General features: G+C 49.0%; 3 protein-coding genes and 1 pseudogene across 5 annotated transcripts; 3 read left to right on the forward strand and 1 right to left on the reverse strand.

The window, feature by feature from the left end:
- Window positions 1–3,046, forward strand: part of LOC120663518 — a 29,069-nt pseudogene extending 26,023 nt beyond the window's left edge.
- Window positions 3,047–3,724: 678 nt separating this feature from the next.
- On the reverse strand, window positions 3,725–7,812 carry LOC120663522 (calcium-binding protein CBP-like). The gene is made up of 5 exons (XM_039942367.1): window positions 7,056–7,812; window positions 6,466–6,512; window positions 6,190–6,365; window positions 4,135–4,153; window positions 3,725–4,042 (listed from the first exon to the last, which is right to left on the reverse strand). Exons 1-5 carry the CDS (start codon window positions 7,627–7,629, stop codon window positions 3,938–3,940), a joined length of 921 nt encoding a protein of 306 aa, XP_039798301.1. The 5' UTR covers window positions 7,630–7,812; the 3' UTR covers window positions 3,725–3,937.
- Window positions 7,813–10,890: 3,078 nt separating this feature from the next.
- On the forward strand, window positions 10,891–14,788 carry LOC120663523. Of its 3 annotated transcripts, none has more exons than XM_039942368.1 (14): window positions 10,891–11,036; window positions 11,119–11,469; window positions 11,578–11,675; window positions 11,809–11,921; window positions 12,052–12,178; window positions 12,360–12,423; window positions 12,711–12,808; window positions 12,897–12,981; window positions 13,096–13,219; window positions 13,491–13,592; window positions 13,676–13,740; window positions 14,082–14,163; window positions 14,262–14,341; window positions 14,435–14,788. In XM_039942368.1, the coding sequence occupies exons 2-14, from the start codon at window positions 11,267–11,269 to the stop codon at window positions 14,490–14,492; spliced, it is 1,299 nt and encodes a 432-aa protein (XP_039798302.1). In that variant the 5' UTR covers window positions 10,891–11,036; window positions 11,119–11,266; the 3' UTR covers window positions 14,493–14,788. The 3 variants fall into 3 exon arrangements, 2 of the variants coding, with proteins under 2 accessions (XP_039798302.1, XP_039798303.1); XM_039942369.1 differs by having other exon boundaries at window positions 10,892–11,036; window positions 11,839–11,921; XR_005670528.1 differs by having other exon boundaries at window positions 10,908–11,469; window positions 14,087–14,163.
- A 462-nt stretch (window positions 14,789–15,250) lies between these two features.
- LOC120666719 (neural Wiskott-Aldrich syndrome protein-like) lies at window positions 15,251–17,559 on the forward strand. Its single transcript, XM_039946634.1, has 2 exons — window positions 15,251–15,694; window positions 17,527–17,559. Exons 1-2 carry the CDS (start codon window positions 15,251–15,253, stop codon window positions 17,557–17,559), a joined length of 477 nt encoding a protein of 158 aa, XP_039802568.1.
- Window positions 17,560–18,179: the final 620 nt, after the last annotated feature.

Below are 18,179 nucleotides of genomic sequence, written 5' to 3' on the forward strand. Positions count from 1 at the left end.
ACATGTAATATGATCTCTTACTTTGTCAGATATTGAGGACTGGATGCAAGTGGCGCTGTCTTGCTTCCCATTGAGCATAACTGGAGGAGCTCAGAGATTGGTAGTTACGGTTGAGCGAGAAATCAGTGATGCAGAGATATCATTAATGCTTACTCTATTTCAGAAATACCAGTTTTTCTATAATGGTGCAGCTTCATCATTATCCACTAGTGAAACTGTGATACCAAGGACAGTTGAGTTGTTGGGGGGTGAAATTGACGACTGTTATGGTTGGGTATTGCTGGACAAAACTTCAGGAAAATGATTGGCATTTTGTGTTCCGCATGGTATTCAAGTGTAATGAATCATCTGCTTTGCTTGTGGAAGAAATGACAGATGGCATAAATGATGCCGTAATAAACCAGGTATCAAGGGAAGATGCCTTGGAGAAGCTTAAGTTAATGGTTAGCACTACAGATAAGTTAACATTAAGCCTTGCGGAATCTTCTCTTGTTACATTGTGTCACCTCAACCATCTTGGTTATCTCCGAGAAGTAGAAACTGCCAGGAGTTTGCAGCTTATTAGATCAGGGGACTATGCTGAGAGTACTAACAAGATGGTGGAGAGTATCCTCCGTTTGTTCTTGGCTACTGGTGTTTCAGAGGCAATTGCAAAATCATTTGGTGAAGAGGCTTCATCCATCATAGGTTCCAGTCGCCATGCTTATTTGCATTTTTGGGAACTTGTAGCATCATTCATAAAGAATGCTTCACCAGAGATTAGAAGGTCTGCACTGGAGTCCACGGACCTATGGGGACTTACCAAGGATTCAGTCAGTGGACTGTATTCGATTCTTTTCTCCTCAACCAATATTTCACTTACAGTTTGCCGCTTTCTCTCTACTTCTGTCTGAGCCCTTCTGTCAACTTTCATTGCTTAAAGATTGTTCTCTGGGAGAAAATTGCTCATCTGCTCAGCGATCAGACATTAGCCAAAGCGCCCAGTTGATGCCAGATTCAGAGAAAACTCCATGTCTCAGAGATGAACTCTCAGCCTTAGTTGAATTCCCAACGTCTGAACTTCTGAAAACAGATCTGACAGCATGAGACAGGGTATGCTATATTACGTCTTTTAAAATTTTAGCAGCTATTTCTTTTATCATGTACTAATGGTTCTTTTATGTTTTCTCTCACTAGGTTGATGTCTTCATTGCATGGGCATTATTGTTGTCACACCTGCAATCACTGCCGTCATCTTCCATTATTAGGGAAAATGTACTTCGATATATACAAGAGAAGATCAGTCCGTGCATATTGGATTGCATTTTCCAGCACATCCCAGTAAAGAGTGCTGCTCCTAGTGGGAAGAAAAAGGATGCTGAACTCTTGCCTGAAGTGGAGGCTGCTGCCAAAGCTTCTAAGGATGCCATAGTTACTTGTTCTTTGCTGCCATACGTGGAATCCCTTTCGCCAGTTGGGACTTTGCAAATGGCTTCACTTGCACAGGATCATTGTATGGAATGATGATTAGACTGCTACCCTCTTTTGTGCACACATGGTTTACTACTTTGAGGGACCGTTCATTGTCATACTCTATTGAGTCGTTTACCAGACAATGGTGCAGCCCTCCTCTTCTGCTAGATGAATTTTCTCAGGTATGTGCATGATCTTCGGTGGCAAGATACCCGTTAGCCTTACTGTGAAAAAGAGTCCCGCGTGTTACAATTTATTCGCCAGTTCTAGTATTTATAGGGTTCTATTAACTAGCGCCTTAACCTCTTTGAAAACAACCTATTAGCCTGTGACACACCTTAGCGGCATTAGATGCACACTAATTCGTTTGGTTTTCAGTAATTGTTTCTTTTGTTGAAATCATGTAGTAACAGTTGAGTGGGTGTGCACATACATCGGTACATGTAAACAGTGGAGGGAAGGGTAGGGCTACTAGGGCCATGGCCCTAGGATGGGCTGGTATTTACTATTTTCTATACTGTAGCTTGTAACATAAAAGTCCTAGGTCCAGCCAGCGCGTTCTTCCATTGAGTGGTCCTAGGTGTCGGCCTGGCCCAGCTCCACCCCTGCATGTAGATAATGTTATTCCAATTGAAAATCAACATGGTCCTTGGAGCTCTATTGTTGCTCCTGCAACTCACTATCTCTCTCTTTATTACAGGTTAAGGATTCTGTGTATGCTGACGAGAATTTTTCAGTTAGCGTCAACCGGTCGGCTTACGAAATTGTTGCTACATACAAAAAGGAGGAGACAGGAATTGATCTTGTCATACGCCTCCCCAACTGTTACCCCCTGCGCCATGTCGATGTTGAATGTACTAGAAGTTTGGGTATCAGTGAAGTCAAGTGCAGGAAATGGTTGCTTTCCCTCACTTCATTCGTCCGCAACGAGGTAATTTCTTTCCTAGAACAAAAATGAGAGTAGTAGATATTAGTTGATGGCTTTCAACGCAAGGACATGAAAAAAAGGCGTTTGATCATATTTGCGTACGCTTCTCTGCAGAACGGTGCTATAGCAGAGGCGATCCGCACATGGAAGAGCAATTTTGACAAGGAGTTTGAGGGCGTGGAGGAGTGCCCAATCTGTTACAGCATTCTCCACACGAGCAACCACAGCCTTCCGCGGCTGGCGTGCAAGACCTGCAAGCATAAGTTCCACGGTGCCTGCCTCTACAAGTGGTTCTCGACGTCCAACAAATCGACGTGCCCGCTGTGCCAGACTCCCTTCTAGGCATGCATGTTTGTTGGCACCGTTCGATCGTTCCTGTAAATGACGTGTGTCTCGGTGTATGTAGTGTGTTCAGCGCCTTAAGCACAACTGCACAAGCAGGTTATTTTAACACCGTTAGCTCTAGGAAGTAGGAATCGCCTGTCCACAAGGCCCATGATATAAGGCTCGGTCTCTTTGGAGACACGTACATCGATGTAATAATAGTGTTGATAGAGCGAATCATTGGTTTTTGAACTAGAGGTGGTTATGTTTATACTGGGATGGAGGGAGTAATTTTCATTCTATTAACTAACGTATACAGCAAGCTCCTTTTCTTCACTTCAATTGACTAATGTAGTATACGGCAAGCTCTCTTTTTCTCTCTTGTTTTATACACTACTCCTTCAGTTCCAAATTATTAGTTATTTTGACTGTTTTAGATTCATAGACTTTGCTTATACACTTGGACATGATACATATATAGATGCGTAGTAAATTTTATGAATTTAGAAAAACTAACTTAAACATGATACATATGTAGATGTCTAGTTAAGCTTATGAATTTAGAAAAATCAAAACGACAAATAATTTAGGGCGGAGGCAATATTTAACAATGCCGCGGACAAGAAGCCGACCGTGAAATGCAGGTTGCAGACTACTGCAGGTCGCTGTCAGCCCTGTTTGGTTTGGAGGGTAGTACAAGTAGCACAAACTTTGACCTACAATTATGGGTACTAAATGAAGGTAATTTACAAAACTAACTTCGAAACATCTGCGCTACTTCACGAGACAAATCTAATGATAGGTCTTTGACTGCACGATTAGAGATTGGTTACTGTAGCATTACTATAGCCAATCATCGATTAATTACTATCATTAGATTCGTCGCGAAAAATTACATTCATTTGTGAAAAAATTTGTAAATAAACTTCGTTTAGTATACCATGCATGCAAAAAAAAATTTGTGCTAAACGGGGCAGCTCGCGGCGCAGAATTCCGGGAAGGTGCTGACACGAGTGGGAGTAAATAGTAATGGACGGAAAATGACTAGATGCTTATTGTTGAACAAACAGATCCAACGCTATATATCAGTTGTAGCATTTTCTGAGCTTTCACCCATCAACTTTATGATTCGCAACCCCAGCAACACTAATCAAATCCAAAAAAAACTCTCCGAACATAACCATTTTTAAACAAATGGCATGGTATGTTTAGCTTTTGCTCTGTACTGTGCCACTAGGCGATGAGGAAAGGGAGCACGGTCAGCATGAAAGCCTCATAAGTAAAAGTCGCAGACCCGGAGTATGCCGTGTCCTTCTCCTTGAACTTCTCCGTCAGTCCCTGCAAATGGTCCAAACAAATGAGTACAAGATAACGGAAGAAGATGCAAATAAAAAAAAATGCTGCGCTTGTTCAGGATGGTGGAGCCATACCTTAACAGTGAGGCAGCATCTGCAGAGGTAAAAAGGAAAAAAAAAAGTTAGGATTGTGGTAATGGGCAGACTGAAAGCATATAGAACAATGTTCAAAAAGGCGCTAGGCGGTTTCTAGGCGGTGACCCACCGCCTAGAGCCTAGGCGAGCCTAAGCGAGCCTAGGCGTTTCAAGGCGGTTTGCTAGGCGGTGCCATATACATACGTATACCTTGTCATATACATCATATACCTCTAAAAAAAAAGAAAAACAGAGGACAATTAAGCCTTGAGTTAAAAAATAAGCCAATCAAAGCAGCCCAACAACCCACCTTATCCCCTCCCCTCTCCTCCGGCCCATCCGGCCCGGCAGCCCAACAGCCCACCTTATCCCCTCCCCTCTCCTTCTCTCGTTCCCCTTCCGGTCTTCCCGACGCCCCTGCCTCCGCTCGTTCCCGACGCCACCGCCGCTGCCTCCTCCACGCCTCTGCTGCCGGCCTTCCTCCTCCTCCTCCGCGCCTGCCCCTACCTCCTCCTCCTCCGCCGCCACCGCCGCCCGTCCCCTGCTTTCTCCTCCTCCGCCGGCGCTCGTCCCTGCCTCCTCCTCCCTCTGCCTCCTCCCTCGCCGGCGCCGACGAGCTGGCGCCGCCTAGGGGTCCGCCTACCCCCATAGGCCAGGCGGGAACCCCTCGCCTAGAGCCTAGTCGCGCCTAGGCGCCCGCCTAATTCCGCCTTTTTGAACCATGATATAGAATATAATCATTTTCCCCAGTATACATCACAATTGTATAGCATCAGTAAACATGGCTGAAACTTTGGAGGTCAGTTGATGAAAAACCAGTTTTTAGTTTGATTTTTGCTACTTAAGTCACGTTTAATTCAAAGTAAGGGGAAAAATTTTGTCCCACGAGTCAGTGATAAATTTTCATAGGTGATATCAATGAGTTATTGAACATGCAAGATAACAGCACTGTATGATCCATGCGGCTATATTCATAACAGAAAAATCTGAGTAAAAAAATCATGGGTTAATTGGAAGGGTACCATTGCAACTTTTAAGAGTTGGAGATATACCACTACAACTTCTAATATTTGAGATATGCTACTCTCATACATCTTTCAACACTTTGAGCCCACCCGCAGGGTATGTATCTCTATTGCCTTTTCGTATGGATCGTATTACCCTTCGCTCATCCCATCCTGTACGTCGTGTCAATTGCAGGGCGTCGCCGCCGGTCGACGAACTGTAGGGCGCCGCCGCCCGAGACCTTGCCGCGCGGGCGCGCAGGCCCCTGCCGCGCGAGCACAGAGACCCCTGCTGCGGGGCGCAGGGCACTGCCGCGCGCAGGCCAAAGTTTTGCCGCCCACGGGCCAAAGTTTTGCCGCCCACGGGACCAGACTGGAGCATGTCAAAGGAATAGTAAACAAACACCAGCAGTAGGCGCTGTTGACTTTCACAGGCGCTAGAACATGAACACCGTACTTAACAAAGGACAAAGGTTCAGATTATCGAGGGAATTACAATTAGCATTTCCTGGAACCCGAGGAGGAAGAGATGTTCTTCGCTCACCCTCTCACAGGCGCGCGGCACTGCCCTGCGGCAGGCGCGGCTCTGGCCTGCGCAGCAGGTGTGGCACTGCCCTGCGCCCCGCGGCAGTGCCCTGCGCGGCAGGGGCGGCACTGCCCTGCGCCCTGCGGCAGACTCTGCGCCCGCGTGGCATGGGGCATACTGCGGCAAGGTCTCGGGCGGCGGCAAGGTCTCCACCGGTGGCGGCACTTAGGGCAATCGACACGACGTATAGAATGGAATGAGCAACGTACAAGAGAAGGGCAATACGATCCATACGAAAAGGCAATAGTGATACGTACCCTGCGGGTGGACCCAAAGTATTGAAAGACGTATAGGAGTAGCATATCTCAAATATTAGAAGTTGTAGTGGTATATCTCCAACTTTTAAAAGTTGCAATGGTACCCTTCCAATTAACCCAAAAATCATTGCCAGGCAATCATTTAAGAAATAAATATCTTCCCTAAAAAAAAGAAATAAAGACCAGTTAAATTGAAGGAAGCCCTTACTCAATGAAGTTATCATATTCAATTGCTCTGCTCTTGCCCCCAGTCTTGTCAAATTTAGACACAAGGAGGTCTAGCACAGTTGGAGAGACGGAATATCCCAGACTGAGAAGAGCATCACGCAGTTCTGATGAGTCAATCTTACCACTCCGATCACGGTCAAACCTTTCAAATATTGACTGAACAATAGAGCGAAACATTAGTACCAGTGCTAAGCATGACTGGTTTGCTTGCCTAAAAGTAAGAGAAAAAGGAATATTAAGTTGAAGATCATCTTACTCTCCAATTCTGAAGACTGTAAAACACAGAAGTAAATTCCTTGGGCCCTGAAAGTTTGAAAACAAAAGATAGCACATGAATACCTAAAAACAGAGAAGGTATAGGATTTAAAAAGGGAAATCATGACTGACTCTAAAATTTCGCACTAGTTGAGCAAAAGGACCAAGAAACACAACTTAGCAAGTTAGTTTTCAACTTGTATCGAATGTGTACCAAATGGAATTGAATCTAAACAATTGTGCAAGCATGGATGTCCATATGGCACAAAATTACCATTACCAAACTACATGCATTACAGGAAAAAGAGAAGATACAGAGTGACATGCCCAGTAGAACCACTTCATTGTTCGAAAAGTACCATGGTTTCAATTAATTAAGTTTGCTAACTGGAATTTCCCAGCTGGCCTCGTAGAAACCGTCCATTTCCCGATTCCCGAAGTCAACTACGTTGGGCAGAGTGATGGGCAAAACCACAGCACCGCTGACCAGCATGAGGAGCACGATAGCTGCCCACGACGCACTCGAGGCGAACTAGTCTCAAGGAACAATGGCAGGACCGAGAAGGAGGGGAGGAGCGCGATGGACCTTACCGATCTTCCGGACGTTGGCGTTGGTGAATAGGTACATGAGGAGGTGGACGGTGCGGAGGCTGAAGCTCTGGTTGTAGCCGGAGAGCGCGGACTGCAGCTCCTTGTCGTCGATCATCCCGCTGCCGTCGCGGTCCGCCGCCTGGAAGCAGGCCACCACGTTGGGGTCGGTCCCGGGCGGGAACGCGGACGGGACCAGCGACGTGAAGGGGCTCCCGCCGTACCCGCCCGGGGCCCCGTACGCCGGCGGCGCGGCCCCGTAGGGCGCGGACGCGTGAGGCGGCGCGCCGTAGGGCGGGGCGGACGAGGGCGGCGGGGCGCCGTAGGGCGCGCCGTACTGCTGGGCGCCGTAGCCTCCGCTGCCGCCGCCGCCGTAGGGCTGGGAGGAGGGCGGGGCGCCGTAGTAGGGCGGCGCGGAGGAGGAGGAGGTCTTGCCTTCCTTGGGGGGCTTGTCGCCGTAGGGCGGGGCGGAGGGGGCGGGGGAGGAGCCGTAGGGCGGCGGGGCGCCGTAGCCTCCGCTTCCCCCGGCGCCGGGGCCGTAGGGGTAGCCGGAGCCGGGCGGCGGGTAGCCGGCCATGGGGGTGTGGAGAGAGAGAGACGGTGGTGGTGGGTGGGGAATTGGGAATCGAATCGAGGCTGCGCTTCGAATGGAAATTTCTCCAGTGGAAGAGAGAAGAGAGCAGGGGAGGCTTTATTTATGACGTGGCGAATCGAAACAATCTTGTACTACGTCAACGGCTAGAATTGAATGGGGCGCTTGCTTAACCGCGGGCGAGGAGCTCCACCTCCAACTCGACGACGCGGCGGCTCCAGCCTCCAGCGCGTGCGGGCGTGTGAAACGAGCTTAGCTTTTCTTTTCTTTTTTTTTTTTAACTCGAACGAGCTTGAGCTTGGTGATGAAGGATCGGTGCGGCCACGGAGTAAGGAGTTGTGTTCACATCGCTATTTCTGAGTGCGGGAAGAAGCGCAAATATTCGGGACGTCGCGTAGGACCTAAGCGCTTTGTCTCTGCAAATAACCAGATACTTTTCTTCTTCCTCCTCGCGATGGGGATCACCGCCAGCCGGGATGGTGGTCGAGGAGGCAGTTATAAAGTTTTAGGATTTCGAGGTTCGGATCGGTTTCCATAGCCGGCGGAAGAGCATCTCCAGCAGATTTGATAAAACGGAATACCTAAATTTGCTTTTAGGTATAAGAGAGAAGATTTAGATTATGGTTTCGTGCTCCACTCCAGCAGATTTAGTATAACTAGATACCTATAAAGCTCTATAAAAATACTCTCATATTACAGGGGTTCTCGTAAAATGTCCAAGGCACAAAAAAAATTATTAAAAATTACATGTTTCATTGAGGACTTTTTGGCAAAATATCACATAAAAATCCTCCTTTCTTCCTCTCTCGTGCCGACCGCCTCCTCCCCTCCCCGGCCTCCTACGCCTCTTCCTCCTCCCCCTGCCACCACCACCTCGCCACCGTCAGAGCCGCGCCGCTCCAACCAAGCCCTGCTTCTCCGCCACGCAGCGCCGCGCCGCTCCGACCCGGCCCCGCTCCTCCACCACGCCGCGCTGCTCCGCTCCGCCCCGCCTCGCCGCTTCGACCCGAAGCGAGCAGCGACCGGCAGCCGGCGCCGCGCCGGCATCTGGGGGACGGCCGCGCGGCCTTGCGGAGAGGCGGCGGGCGACCAGAGACGACACGAAAATCTCTGCCCAGGAGCAGTTGCCTCTCCCGCCACACACCTCTAGTTTTAGCAATCCAGCCTTTGGTTTGGTATATTTGGGTCAAGGAGATAGAAATTTAGATAATTTGCTAAAAAATTTAGGGATAGGTATCCATATATCAAATCTGCTAGAGCTGTTTTTTGGTAGATTTTAGGTATTCTGGCCGTTTTTAGGAATAAGTATCCATTATACCAAATCTGCTGGAGATGCTCTTATAGAAAGAAGAGGTCGAGGATGGCGACGGTCCGATAGTGTCGGCAGTTCGACAGGGGGCGCGGGAGTGCCCCTAGTAGGGTGGGGCTTGATGCCAGGTGGATGGCAGCCAGCAATGGAGGTAAAAAAAGGTCGGGTCGAAGGCCGGCGGTGAATGGCAGCCAGTCACGCATGTTGCTCCTAACAAAATACGGAAGGAAGCATAGCCCACCATAGACTGTCATCTGGATAGAAGACTTCAGAGACTTTCTTATAAGGAAAAAGTTCTTTTAGTCTCCCTCAACTTTGAGTCGAATTTGCTTTTCCTCCCTAGACAACAAAATCGTCCGTCCAACCTTCTCAAACTCATAAAACCGTTCACATAACCTCCCTGAGCGGTTTAAGTGTGAGATGGCAGCGGTTTTCATACTTTTCTTTTATTTTTTTATTTTGACTAAGTATTTGAAAAATCACAGTAAATCACAAATAAATCATAAAAGGGAAAATCCAATTTTGTTGAACACCAAGTAAGTAGTTCTACGCATTGAACATATTATATCATATACTTTAGTACAAATTTTTTCTGTAGTTTTAGATATATGCTTTTCTATAATTAATTTATATCTACAGTTTCTGTTTTCTAATTATGGTAAATTTTTTACATTGAGCTATAGTACAAATTTTATAATTATTGGATCATGTTTGACTAAGCTATAGATTTATCTAGATAAATTAATAGCTCAGTCATACATGATCTAATAATCATAAAATTTTTACTACATCTCAATCATATAATGATTAGACCACCACAAAAATTTCATCATAATTGGATGACAGAGACTATAACTATAAATTAATTACAGAAAAGCATATATCTAAAACTACACAAACAAAATTTGTATTAAAGTACACCATATAATATGTTCCATGCGTAGATTTAATTATGTGAAGTTAAAAAAATTGGATTTTTCCTTTGTGATTTTTTTGTGATTTTTTGTGATTTTTTAAAGATTTAATCAAAATAAAAAATAAAAGAAAAGGAGAAAACCCACTACCACCTTACCCAAAACCGCTCAAGGAGGTTATGTGAACGTTTTTGTGATTCTGAAGAGGCTGGACGGACGGTTTTGTAGTCTAGGCAGGAAAAACATATTCAGCTCAAAGTGGAGGAAGACAAAAAGGACTTTTCTTCTTACAAATGAGCCAAGATCAGTCCGCAGCCCAACTGCTAGCTTTATGGGTGAAGCCCAACTCTGGAACAGTAGCGCATGTTGCTGCCGCCGCCGCCTAGAGATGAAAACGATCTGAAACATCGATAGAAGACTCCATCACTTTAATTTTTACATTTTTACGGAAAATGATACGATATTGTTAGAAATGAAAACTGCGTCGGTATTCCAATAAAGTCGAAAATGAAACTATCCGATCGAAATCGATATTTCAAAGCAATAGACACATCAAAGAACACGACAGTAGCAATATATAATTTGGTACATCTCTCACGCAAATACCAATGATTACTGCATCATATCATGCATGACACATTGTAGCATGTAGCATACATATTTGATGTTTCAAACGGTCAATTTATGTGAATAGCCTCAGTTCTCTAAACATCTCAAATCAGATAACAAATAAAGTAGTAATTAACTTGGGCTTATTTGGATTGGAAAAATGCAAAGCACATCCACGGAAGAAAAACACAAAAGAAATAAAAATGATGCCGTGTAAAAAAAAGTGAAACTCTAGCCTTTATGAGTCTCTATAGCGAAATATCAGCGAGCTAAGTGAAACTTTCACTAGAATTTATATTAGTTTGTTATTAGTACCCGAGCCACTGGTACGTGGATCAGCAAAATCCAGTGGGGCCATCACTAGTGGTAAGTGAACAAACAGCAGTTGAAATAATCTCTATCCTCTCCGCGCTCTCAGTCTCTGTCCTTATCTTCTCTCTCTCTGGTTCCTCATCGGCTCATCCAGCAACTGAGCAAATCGAGCGAAAGGGTGAAGCCAAGGGGCAGCGGGGAGCAGGAACTGTAGGCGTTACGTGGCGGCCTGGCCCGCGCAGTTCAGCGTTGAGCTCGTCCTCTCAAAGTCTCACGCGCCCCGGCCCCCTACTGCTGCCACTTGATTACTATCTCGCTCCTCGACTGCAGGCAGAAGGAAGGAAGGAAGGAAGGAAGTGGTGCCACGGCGGCCGGACCGGACCGGGAGTTGCTAACGACCACACACCTGACATGTCCTTCGCCATATCTGACATCTCCGTCAGAGCGCAGCAGCCTGCCTAGGCGATAAGCCCACCGAATGGCCACCATGGGCATGGTCCGAGCATGCGCGCCTCCTGCCGCCGCACCCTCCACCAGGGACGCTGCCCAGGTGAAGAGGTCGTCCTCGAGGACCGCCCGCGTGCTCGTGCTCGGCGGCACCGGCCGCGTCGGCGGCTCCGCGGCCACCGCGCTCTCCAAGCTCCGCCCCGACCTCAGCATCCTCGTCGGAGGAAGGAACCGGTGGGTACTGGGTACCTCGATGCAACCCACCCACCTTCTCTGCTCCAGTCCGTTGCCTCGTTACCCTCTTCTGCTCTGGTTGCCTAACCGCCACTTGGTGATGCGCAGGGAAAAAGGCGAATCCTTCGCATCTAAACTCGGAGAGCGATCTGAGTTTGTCCAAGTTGATACCCGCAACGCAAGAGTGTTGGAGGAAGCGCTACAGGGTTAGTAATGCTAATGCAGCACTTTGCTTATTCTGCGAGTTGTTGTACACTTCACCGATTGATGCTACAATTGCACAATAGCAGTGGCAGTAACTGCTCCTTTACTTGAGCCCTAAACCAATGTCTACTTCAGGGCTTGACTACCTTAAATCTCTCTCCCCAGGTGTGGATTTAGTTGTCCATACTGCTGGGCCTTTCCAAAGGGCGGAGGAGTGCACCGTATTGCAGGCAGCGATATCTACAAAGGTAGAGCAGTGACATGCCATGCTTTTGAGGCTCATCTCAATTATGTTAAGTTTCCTGATTAGATTAATCAATGTCTTACTTAATCACCTGCAAATGCTATTGGCACAACTTCAAATATTTTACTGAACAGACAGCATATATTGATGTTTGCGACGACACTGACTATTCCTGGCGAGCAAAAGGTTTCCATGAACAAGCGAAATCCGCTGGCGTCCCAGCTATTACTACTGCCGGCATATATCCTGGAGTGAGCAATGGTCTCCACATTCCTTCAATACAGTTCCTCAGATTTGCCTTTTGTTTGTCTCTTTCTGTTGTCCAGTATCTAATGTATGCTCTTCTAGTTTGGAATGCAGCACTCAAATATCTTTCATATCTTGACTTTTCAGTGTTTATTACTGACAGTGAGTAATGTTCTGTACTGTTCTCTTCTGACAGTGATGGCTGCTGAACTTGTCAATGCTGCAAGAAGTCAAAATGATGGCGAACCAGAAAGACTAAGGTTAGAGTTCGTCATTATCTACCCAAAACAAATGTCAAATTACAGTGTATTTAAAAATGGTGGTTGTAGGATTAATTTTTTGTGCTGCCATATAGTAATTAGATTGATGCCAATAATATGTCCCCTCTCCTAATTGATACACGAATAATTATGTTATCTTCAAAATATCTGCATAAGCATTGCATTGCACGAATCACTTTCAACCACGGTTCCATGGTTATGAAGCTAGCAGCTAGTAATTTGATGCATCCATACCTATGTCGTATGTCGCTAAATCCCTTTTCTAGATTCTTTTACTATACTGCAGGTTCTGGTGGTGCGGGTCCAACAATACTAACAACAAGTTTCCTGCTTCTTGGGGAGGATGTAATTGCATACAACAAGGGTACTTCATACTGCTTCCTTAGTGCGTCTTTTAATTTGTGTTCCTCGGAGAAATCTTAAAGTCATTCTTATTTCTATTACTAATCCAGGAGAAGAAATCAAACTGAAGCCCTACAGTGGAGCTCTGAACATTGATTTTGGAAAGGGGGTCAGAAAGAAAAATGTTTACTTATTGTAAGTACTTTTTTGCCAACTTTTACCTTTCTATATCTTATAATTGACAAAACAGATATCCAATATAATCACAAAAAGAAGCAAATGGGTTTGACACTACATTACTGATTCCAGGAATTTGCCTGAAGTGAAGAGTGCCTTTAAGATTTTAGGTGTGCCAACTGTCAGTGCTCGATTTGGTACTTATCCTTTTTTCTGGAATTGGGGAATGCAGGCTTTCGCAAACTTCTTACCTGTTGTATGTCTTTTTTCTCAGATTATGCATCATGAAGTTAATTCATTTGAACTCTTCTTCTAGTTATATTTACCAGTACTAACAAAATTAATGGAGGTTACAAAGAGCTATTAGCATCTACCTTTCAGTAATTACTACATTTAACCAGTAGTTCTTGTATTAAGATTAAACAATCTATATTTGACTGGAATCCAGAACATATACATAAACGATATTTTTGATTGAGTTGGAGTTAATTTGACCTCAGTATCTGACTCCATCTTTCTCTTTCCAGGAGTTCTTGAGGGATAAAAATAAGGTTCAAAAGTTAGTCAAGTCAGTTGATCCTTTGGTCCGAGCAATTGATGTCATTGCAGGAGAGCGTGTCTCCATGAGAGTAAGTTCTTTATGTGTGTGAGGAGTGGTACTTGACATCTAATGGTCATTGCCTGATCCAATTCATTTAATTTTTTTCTGCAGGTAGACTTAGACTGTTCAAATGGTCGGAATACCGTCGGACTATTTACTCATAAGAAGCTATTTGTGTAAGTACAAAGCATGAACAATTGAGAATTTTCGACACCCAATACGTAATTGATATCTAGAATTATAATCTTAATTCTTAACATTGTCACCACCTATCTGGTTACTTGCAATTAGGAAGCTTCGCATTTGTCCAAAGCACAACACAATATGAACTGATGGTTTCCTTTGATTTACAACATCATCCTGTGGAAACCTTCCGTTCCAATTTTTTGTTTAAACCTGGAAAAATATCTGGTTCAGATTTTAGTTTTCTTTGTATTCTCTTACGCCATGAGAAGTTACCATAAGGAATATATACTATCTCTACTGCATCTAAGCATGCTATATTGGAATTTTTCAGATCAGTGGGCTTTGCAACAGCTGCATTTGCTTTGGCGGTTCTTGAGGGCAACACCCAGCCAGGTGTTTGGTTTCCAGAAGAGGTTAGTAATGCTTGAATGGAAAAAGAAGAAAGGAAAGGAGGATTTACATAGGAGCTTTATTCCCCCAAACTAAACTGTCTCAATTTGCTGCAATGCAGCCAGAGGGAATAGCAGTCGAAGCAAGGAAGCTTCTTCTTGAGCGTGCATCTCAAGGGACAAGCAACTTCGTGATGAACAAGTGATTTCTCTTTTGCCAACCTAAAAAACAGTACATAATGTTCCGACTCATGTTTCATTTGAGCTAAACATGTTCATCCACTTGAATTGGCAGGCCTTCCTGGATGGTAGAAACTGATCCAAAGGAAGTCGGGCTAGGAATTTATGTGTGAGAAGATTGAGTGTTCTTAAATTCTTGGATATTTGACAGAGCTTGACTAAATCTTAGGAGTAAAGAGAAGTTGAATGTGACAGCCAGCACCCAGCAGCATGTTGAAGTCCCTCAGATTGAGCAAGAGTTTTTTTTTAATGATTGGTTGGGCTATCTTTATTTTGAAAGGGTTGTATACAAAAATGATGGTTATAAGGGGAAAAACTATTATGGGAGGATAAAACAGTTTTGTGCACCACAAGCCATACACTTGAATGGTAGTGGAAGCACGGTAAATACAGCATCCTAGACCCAGAACTGTTGGTGTATATGTGAGCCCATGTCTAGAGGTCCATCTAGAGGCCCATGTATAGGATCTATATATCCCACCCTTCTAGGGTTTGGAGGAACACAAGGCAATTATTCTCTCCAATATGGTATCATTAGCTTAGGCTCCCACCCAAGCCCGCAGCAGTCGTCGCCGCCGGCCTCCTCCTCCCCCCTTCCACTCTACTCCTTCCCTCCCCTCCCTTCCTCTGCTTCGCGCGCCGCCTGGGCCGCCGCTCCGACCGCCGCCTGGCCCGCTGCTCCGTCCCCTGCCGGCCGCCGCCGCCTTTGCCGCGTTCCGCCCCTGCCCGCGGGCACAGGGGATGCGGTTGGCGCGGGGGGCGCCGATCCGGCCGATCCGCCCCTGCGGGCACCACCGCCGCCCCTGCAGGCGCCGCTGCTGCCCCTGCAGCAGCCCTACCCGGCCCTGCACGGGGGCGCGTGCGGCCCAGGATGCCGCGCGCGCTGTCGCCGCCGCCCGATCTGGTTCCTGGGCAGGGGCCGCTGCCGCCGCCGCCCTGGGCGGGCAGGGCGCGGGCCGACGTCCCTGCCCCCGACGGCGCCCCTCTGCAGCCGCTGCCGCCGCCCCCGGGCTCCCAGGCCGGCCTCCCTGCCCCTGCAGCCGGATCCTCGGGCGCGTGGCTGCCCTGCACGCCCCTGGCACCCAGATCGACGGCAGCCTTCCCCGCCGCGATGCCCGCGCCCCTGCACACACCTACGGTGCCGCCGACCGTCGCCCGAGCTGCTCAAGCCGAAGCTGCACTCGCCGCGGCCCTCCTCACCGCCACGTCTGCGGCTTCGGTGGCTCAGGAGCGCATCCGTGCGACTGCCTTCGCTAGGGAGCGTCTTCAGCCTGTCGTCCCCTCCACCGAGCACGGCGCTCTGTCCTCCCACCAGGCTCCGCCCTCTGGATCTAGACCCCGGACCGACCCCCTCCTTGGTGCTCCTCTCACCGCCCAGACCGGGAGTGGTGGAGGTTGCAGGCGTCGTCGTCGGGGCGGGCGTGGTGGTGGTGCTGGCGGCGCTCCTTCTGGTGGTACTGGTGGAGGCCGTCGGGGCACTCCGACCCCGACTCCGGCTCCCACTCCTGCTCCTGGCCCTGGAGGTACGCCCTGGCCATCCTTCAGCGCCCCATGGCCAGGGCGCATCCCGATGTGGCCGTTTCAGGGTCAGGGGGGCCCTCGTCCTCATCCCCAGCCGGCGGCCATGCTCGCCGCTGCTGCTCCCCTGTTCGCGCCGTTCTGGACCCTGCCCACTCCACCCAGCCAGCAGCCGACCTGGCCTGGGGGGTGGGACCAAGCCGCACTGGCGCAGTCCTTCAGCGCCATGGGACGGACGCCGCCGGCCAGCACCGAGTGGATCGCCGACTCGGGTGACTCCTTCCACACCACCCCACATGCCGGTATCCTCTCTTCTGTCCGACCCCCACACCCCTCTTGTCCTTCTTCCATCATTGTTGGTGATGGGTCTTGCCTTCCTGTCACCGCCGTGGGTTCTGCTCCTGGCTCCTTTCGTCTTCCCAATGTCCTTGTTGCTCCTCAGATGGTTCATAACCTTCTTTCCATTCGTCAGTATATAGCTGACAATTCTTGTTCCATCGAGTTTGATTCTTCTGGCCTCACTATAAAGGATTCGGCCTCCCGGCGTCCGCTACTCCGGTGTGACAGCACGGGGCCCCTTTACACCCTTCGCCTTCCTTCTTCCGCTGCACCACTCTCGCCTTCTTCTTCGCTCTGGCCGTCTTGGTCTGCCGCTTTTGCCGCGACGCCGTCTTCCACCACCTGGCATCGCCGTCTTGGTCACACTGGCCGCGACGTTCTGGCTCAGCTCAGTCGTAGTACCGATGTTCCTGGTACTAGGGCTCCTGCTGAGCCCCTTTGTCATGCGTGCCAGCTCGGTCATCATGTTCGGCTCCCTTTTTCTTCTTCTTCTTCTTCGCATGCGACGCATGCATTTGACCTTGTTCACTGTGACCTGTGGACCTCTCCTGTACTTAGCCTTTCTGGTTATAAGTACTATCTGGTGGTGGTCGATGACTTCTCGCACTACTCTTGGACGTTTCCTTTGCGCGCCAAGTCTGAGACCTTCCCCACCCTCCTCCACTTCTTTGCCTGGGTGTCCACTCAGTTCGGCCTCACCGTTAAGGCCGTCCAGTGTGACAACGGGCGTGAGTTCAACAACTCCACCTCACGTTCTTTCTTCCTCTCTCGGGGTGTTCAGCTGCGTATGTCTTGTTCGTATACCTCTCCTCAGAACGGCAAGGCTGAGCGGATGATTCGCACGACGAACGACGTCGTGCGCACCCTTCTGATCCAGGCCTCTCTGCCCCCGCGCTTCTGGGCTGAGAGCCTCCACACCGCCACCTACTTGCTCAACCGTCTTCCGTCCACTGCTTCTCCTGCTCCCACTCCACACCACGCTCTTTTCGGTACCCCTCCTCGCTACGACCACCTTTGGGTCTTCGGGTGTGCGTGTTACCCTAACACCTCTGCCACTACTTCTCACAAGCTGGCGCCCCGCTCGACTCGTTGTGTGTTCCTTGGTTACTCCCCTGACCACAAGGGGTACCGATGCTTTGACCTCACCTCTCGCCGCGTCCTGATCTCCCGACACGTCATCTTTCCCCTACTCCACCTCCTCCACACCTTCTCCTGACCCCGAGCTGGAGTCCCTGTTTCCGACTAACTCAGTGGTTCAGCCACCTTTTCCTGTCTGTCCTTTCCCTGCAGGTTTTTCCGGTACACCGGCACTGTTTCCGGTGATCCCTGCTACACCGAGCGCGGCCCCCGGACCTCCGATCGTGCCGCGCGCGGACCCGGTGTCTCCTGCTGCGCCACGTGCGGCCCCGGTGCCTTCCCCTGCACCTGTGCGGTACGCTCAGCCGGTGCATGTGTACCGGCGCCGACACCGGCGCCGCCGCGGTACGTTGTGCCGGTGCAGGTGTACCGGCGTCATTCGGTGCCGACACCGGCGCCGCCTCCTGCTCCGGAAGCTCCTGCGACGCCTCCACCGGAGCCGTCGCCGCCGCCGCCTCCACCGGCTCCCTCTCGAGCCGAGCGGCGGTGTACCACCCGCCCGTCGTCCATCGGGATCCTCGGCATATCCATCCCATGGTGACTCGGCGGATGGTGTCTCAGGCCGCGACTCTCTCCGCCACCAAGGGAGGGCCGTGGGTCTCTCCGGTAACCTCCTCTGTCTGCGACGCCTTGGCGGATCCTCACTGGCGACGCGCGATGGAAGAGGAGTACGTGGCTCTTCTTGCCAACCAGACGTGGGACCTCGTGCCGCGTCCGTCTGGTTGGAATGTGGTGACTGGCAAGTGGATCTGGACGCATAAGCATCAGGCTGATGGCACACTAGAGCGCTACAAGGCTCGCTGGGT

Source organism: Panicum virgatum, chromosome 3N, assembly GCF_016808335.1.
Source record: "Panicum virgatum strain AP13 chromosome 3N, P.virgatum_v5, whole genome shotgun sequence".
Lineage (NCBI taxonomy): Eukaryota > Viridiplantae > Streptophyta > Magnoliopsida > Poales > Poaceae > Panicum > Panicum virgatum.

Coding starts and splice junctions, on each gene's coding strand:
- LOC120663522 (XM_039942367.1), bottom strand. CDS start 7,629: ATGGCCGGCTACCCGCCGCCCGGCTCCGGCTACCCCTACGGCCCCGGC. Junction 6,513..7,055: donor CGCCAACGTCCGGAAGATCG/GTAAGGTCCATC, acceptor TCAAACTTTCAG/GGCCCAAGGAATTTACTTCT. Junction 6,366..6,465: donor ACAGTCTTCAGAATTGGAGA/GTAAGATGATCT, acceptor TCTATTGTTCAG/TCAATATTTGAAAGGTTTGA.
- LOC120666719 (XM_039946634.1), top strand. CDS start 15,251: ATGCCGCGCGCGCTGTCGCCGCCGCCCGATCTGGTTCCTGGGCAGGGG. Junction 15,695..17,526: donor GCGCTCTGTCCTCCCACCAG/GCTCCGCCCTCT, acceptor CTTTCCCTGCAG/GTTTTTCCGGTACACCGGCA.
- LOC120663523 (XM_039942368.1), top strand. CDS start 11,267: ATGGCCACCATGGGCATGGTCCGAGCATGCGCGCCTCCTGCCGCCGCA. Junction 12,424..12,710: donor GGCGAACCAGAAAGACTAAG/GTTAGAGTTCGT, acceptor TCCCTTTTCTAG/ATTCTTTTACTATACTGCAG. Junction 14,342..14,434: donor AGCAACTTCGTGATGAACAA/GTGATTTCTCTT, acceptor TTGAATTGGCAG/GCCTTCCTGGATGGTAGAAA.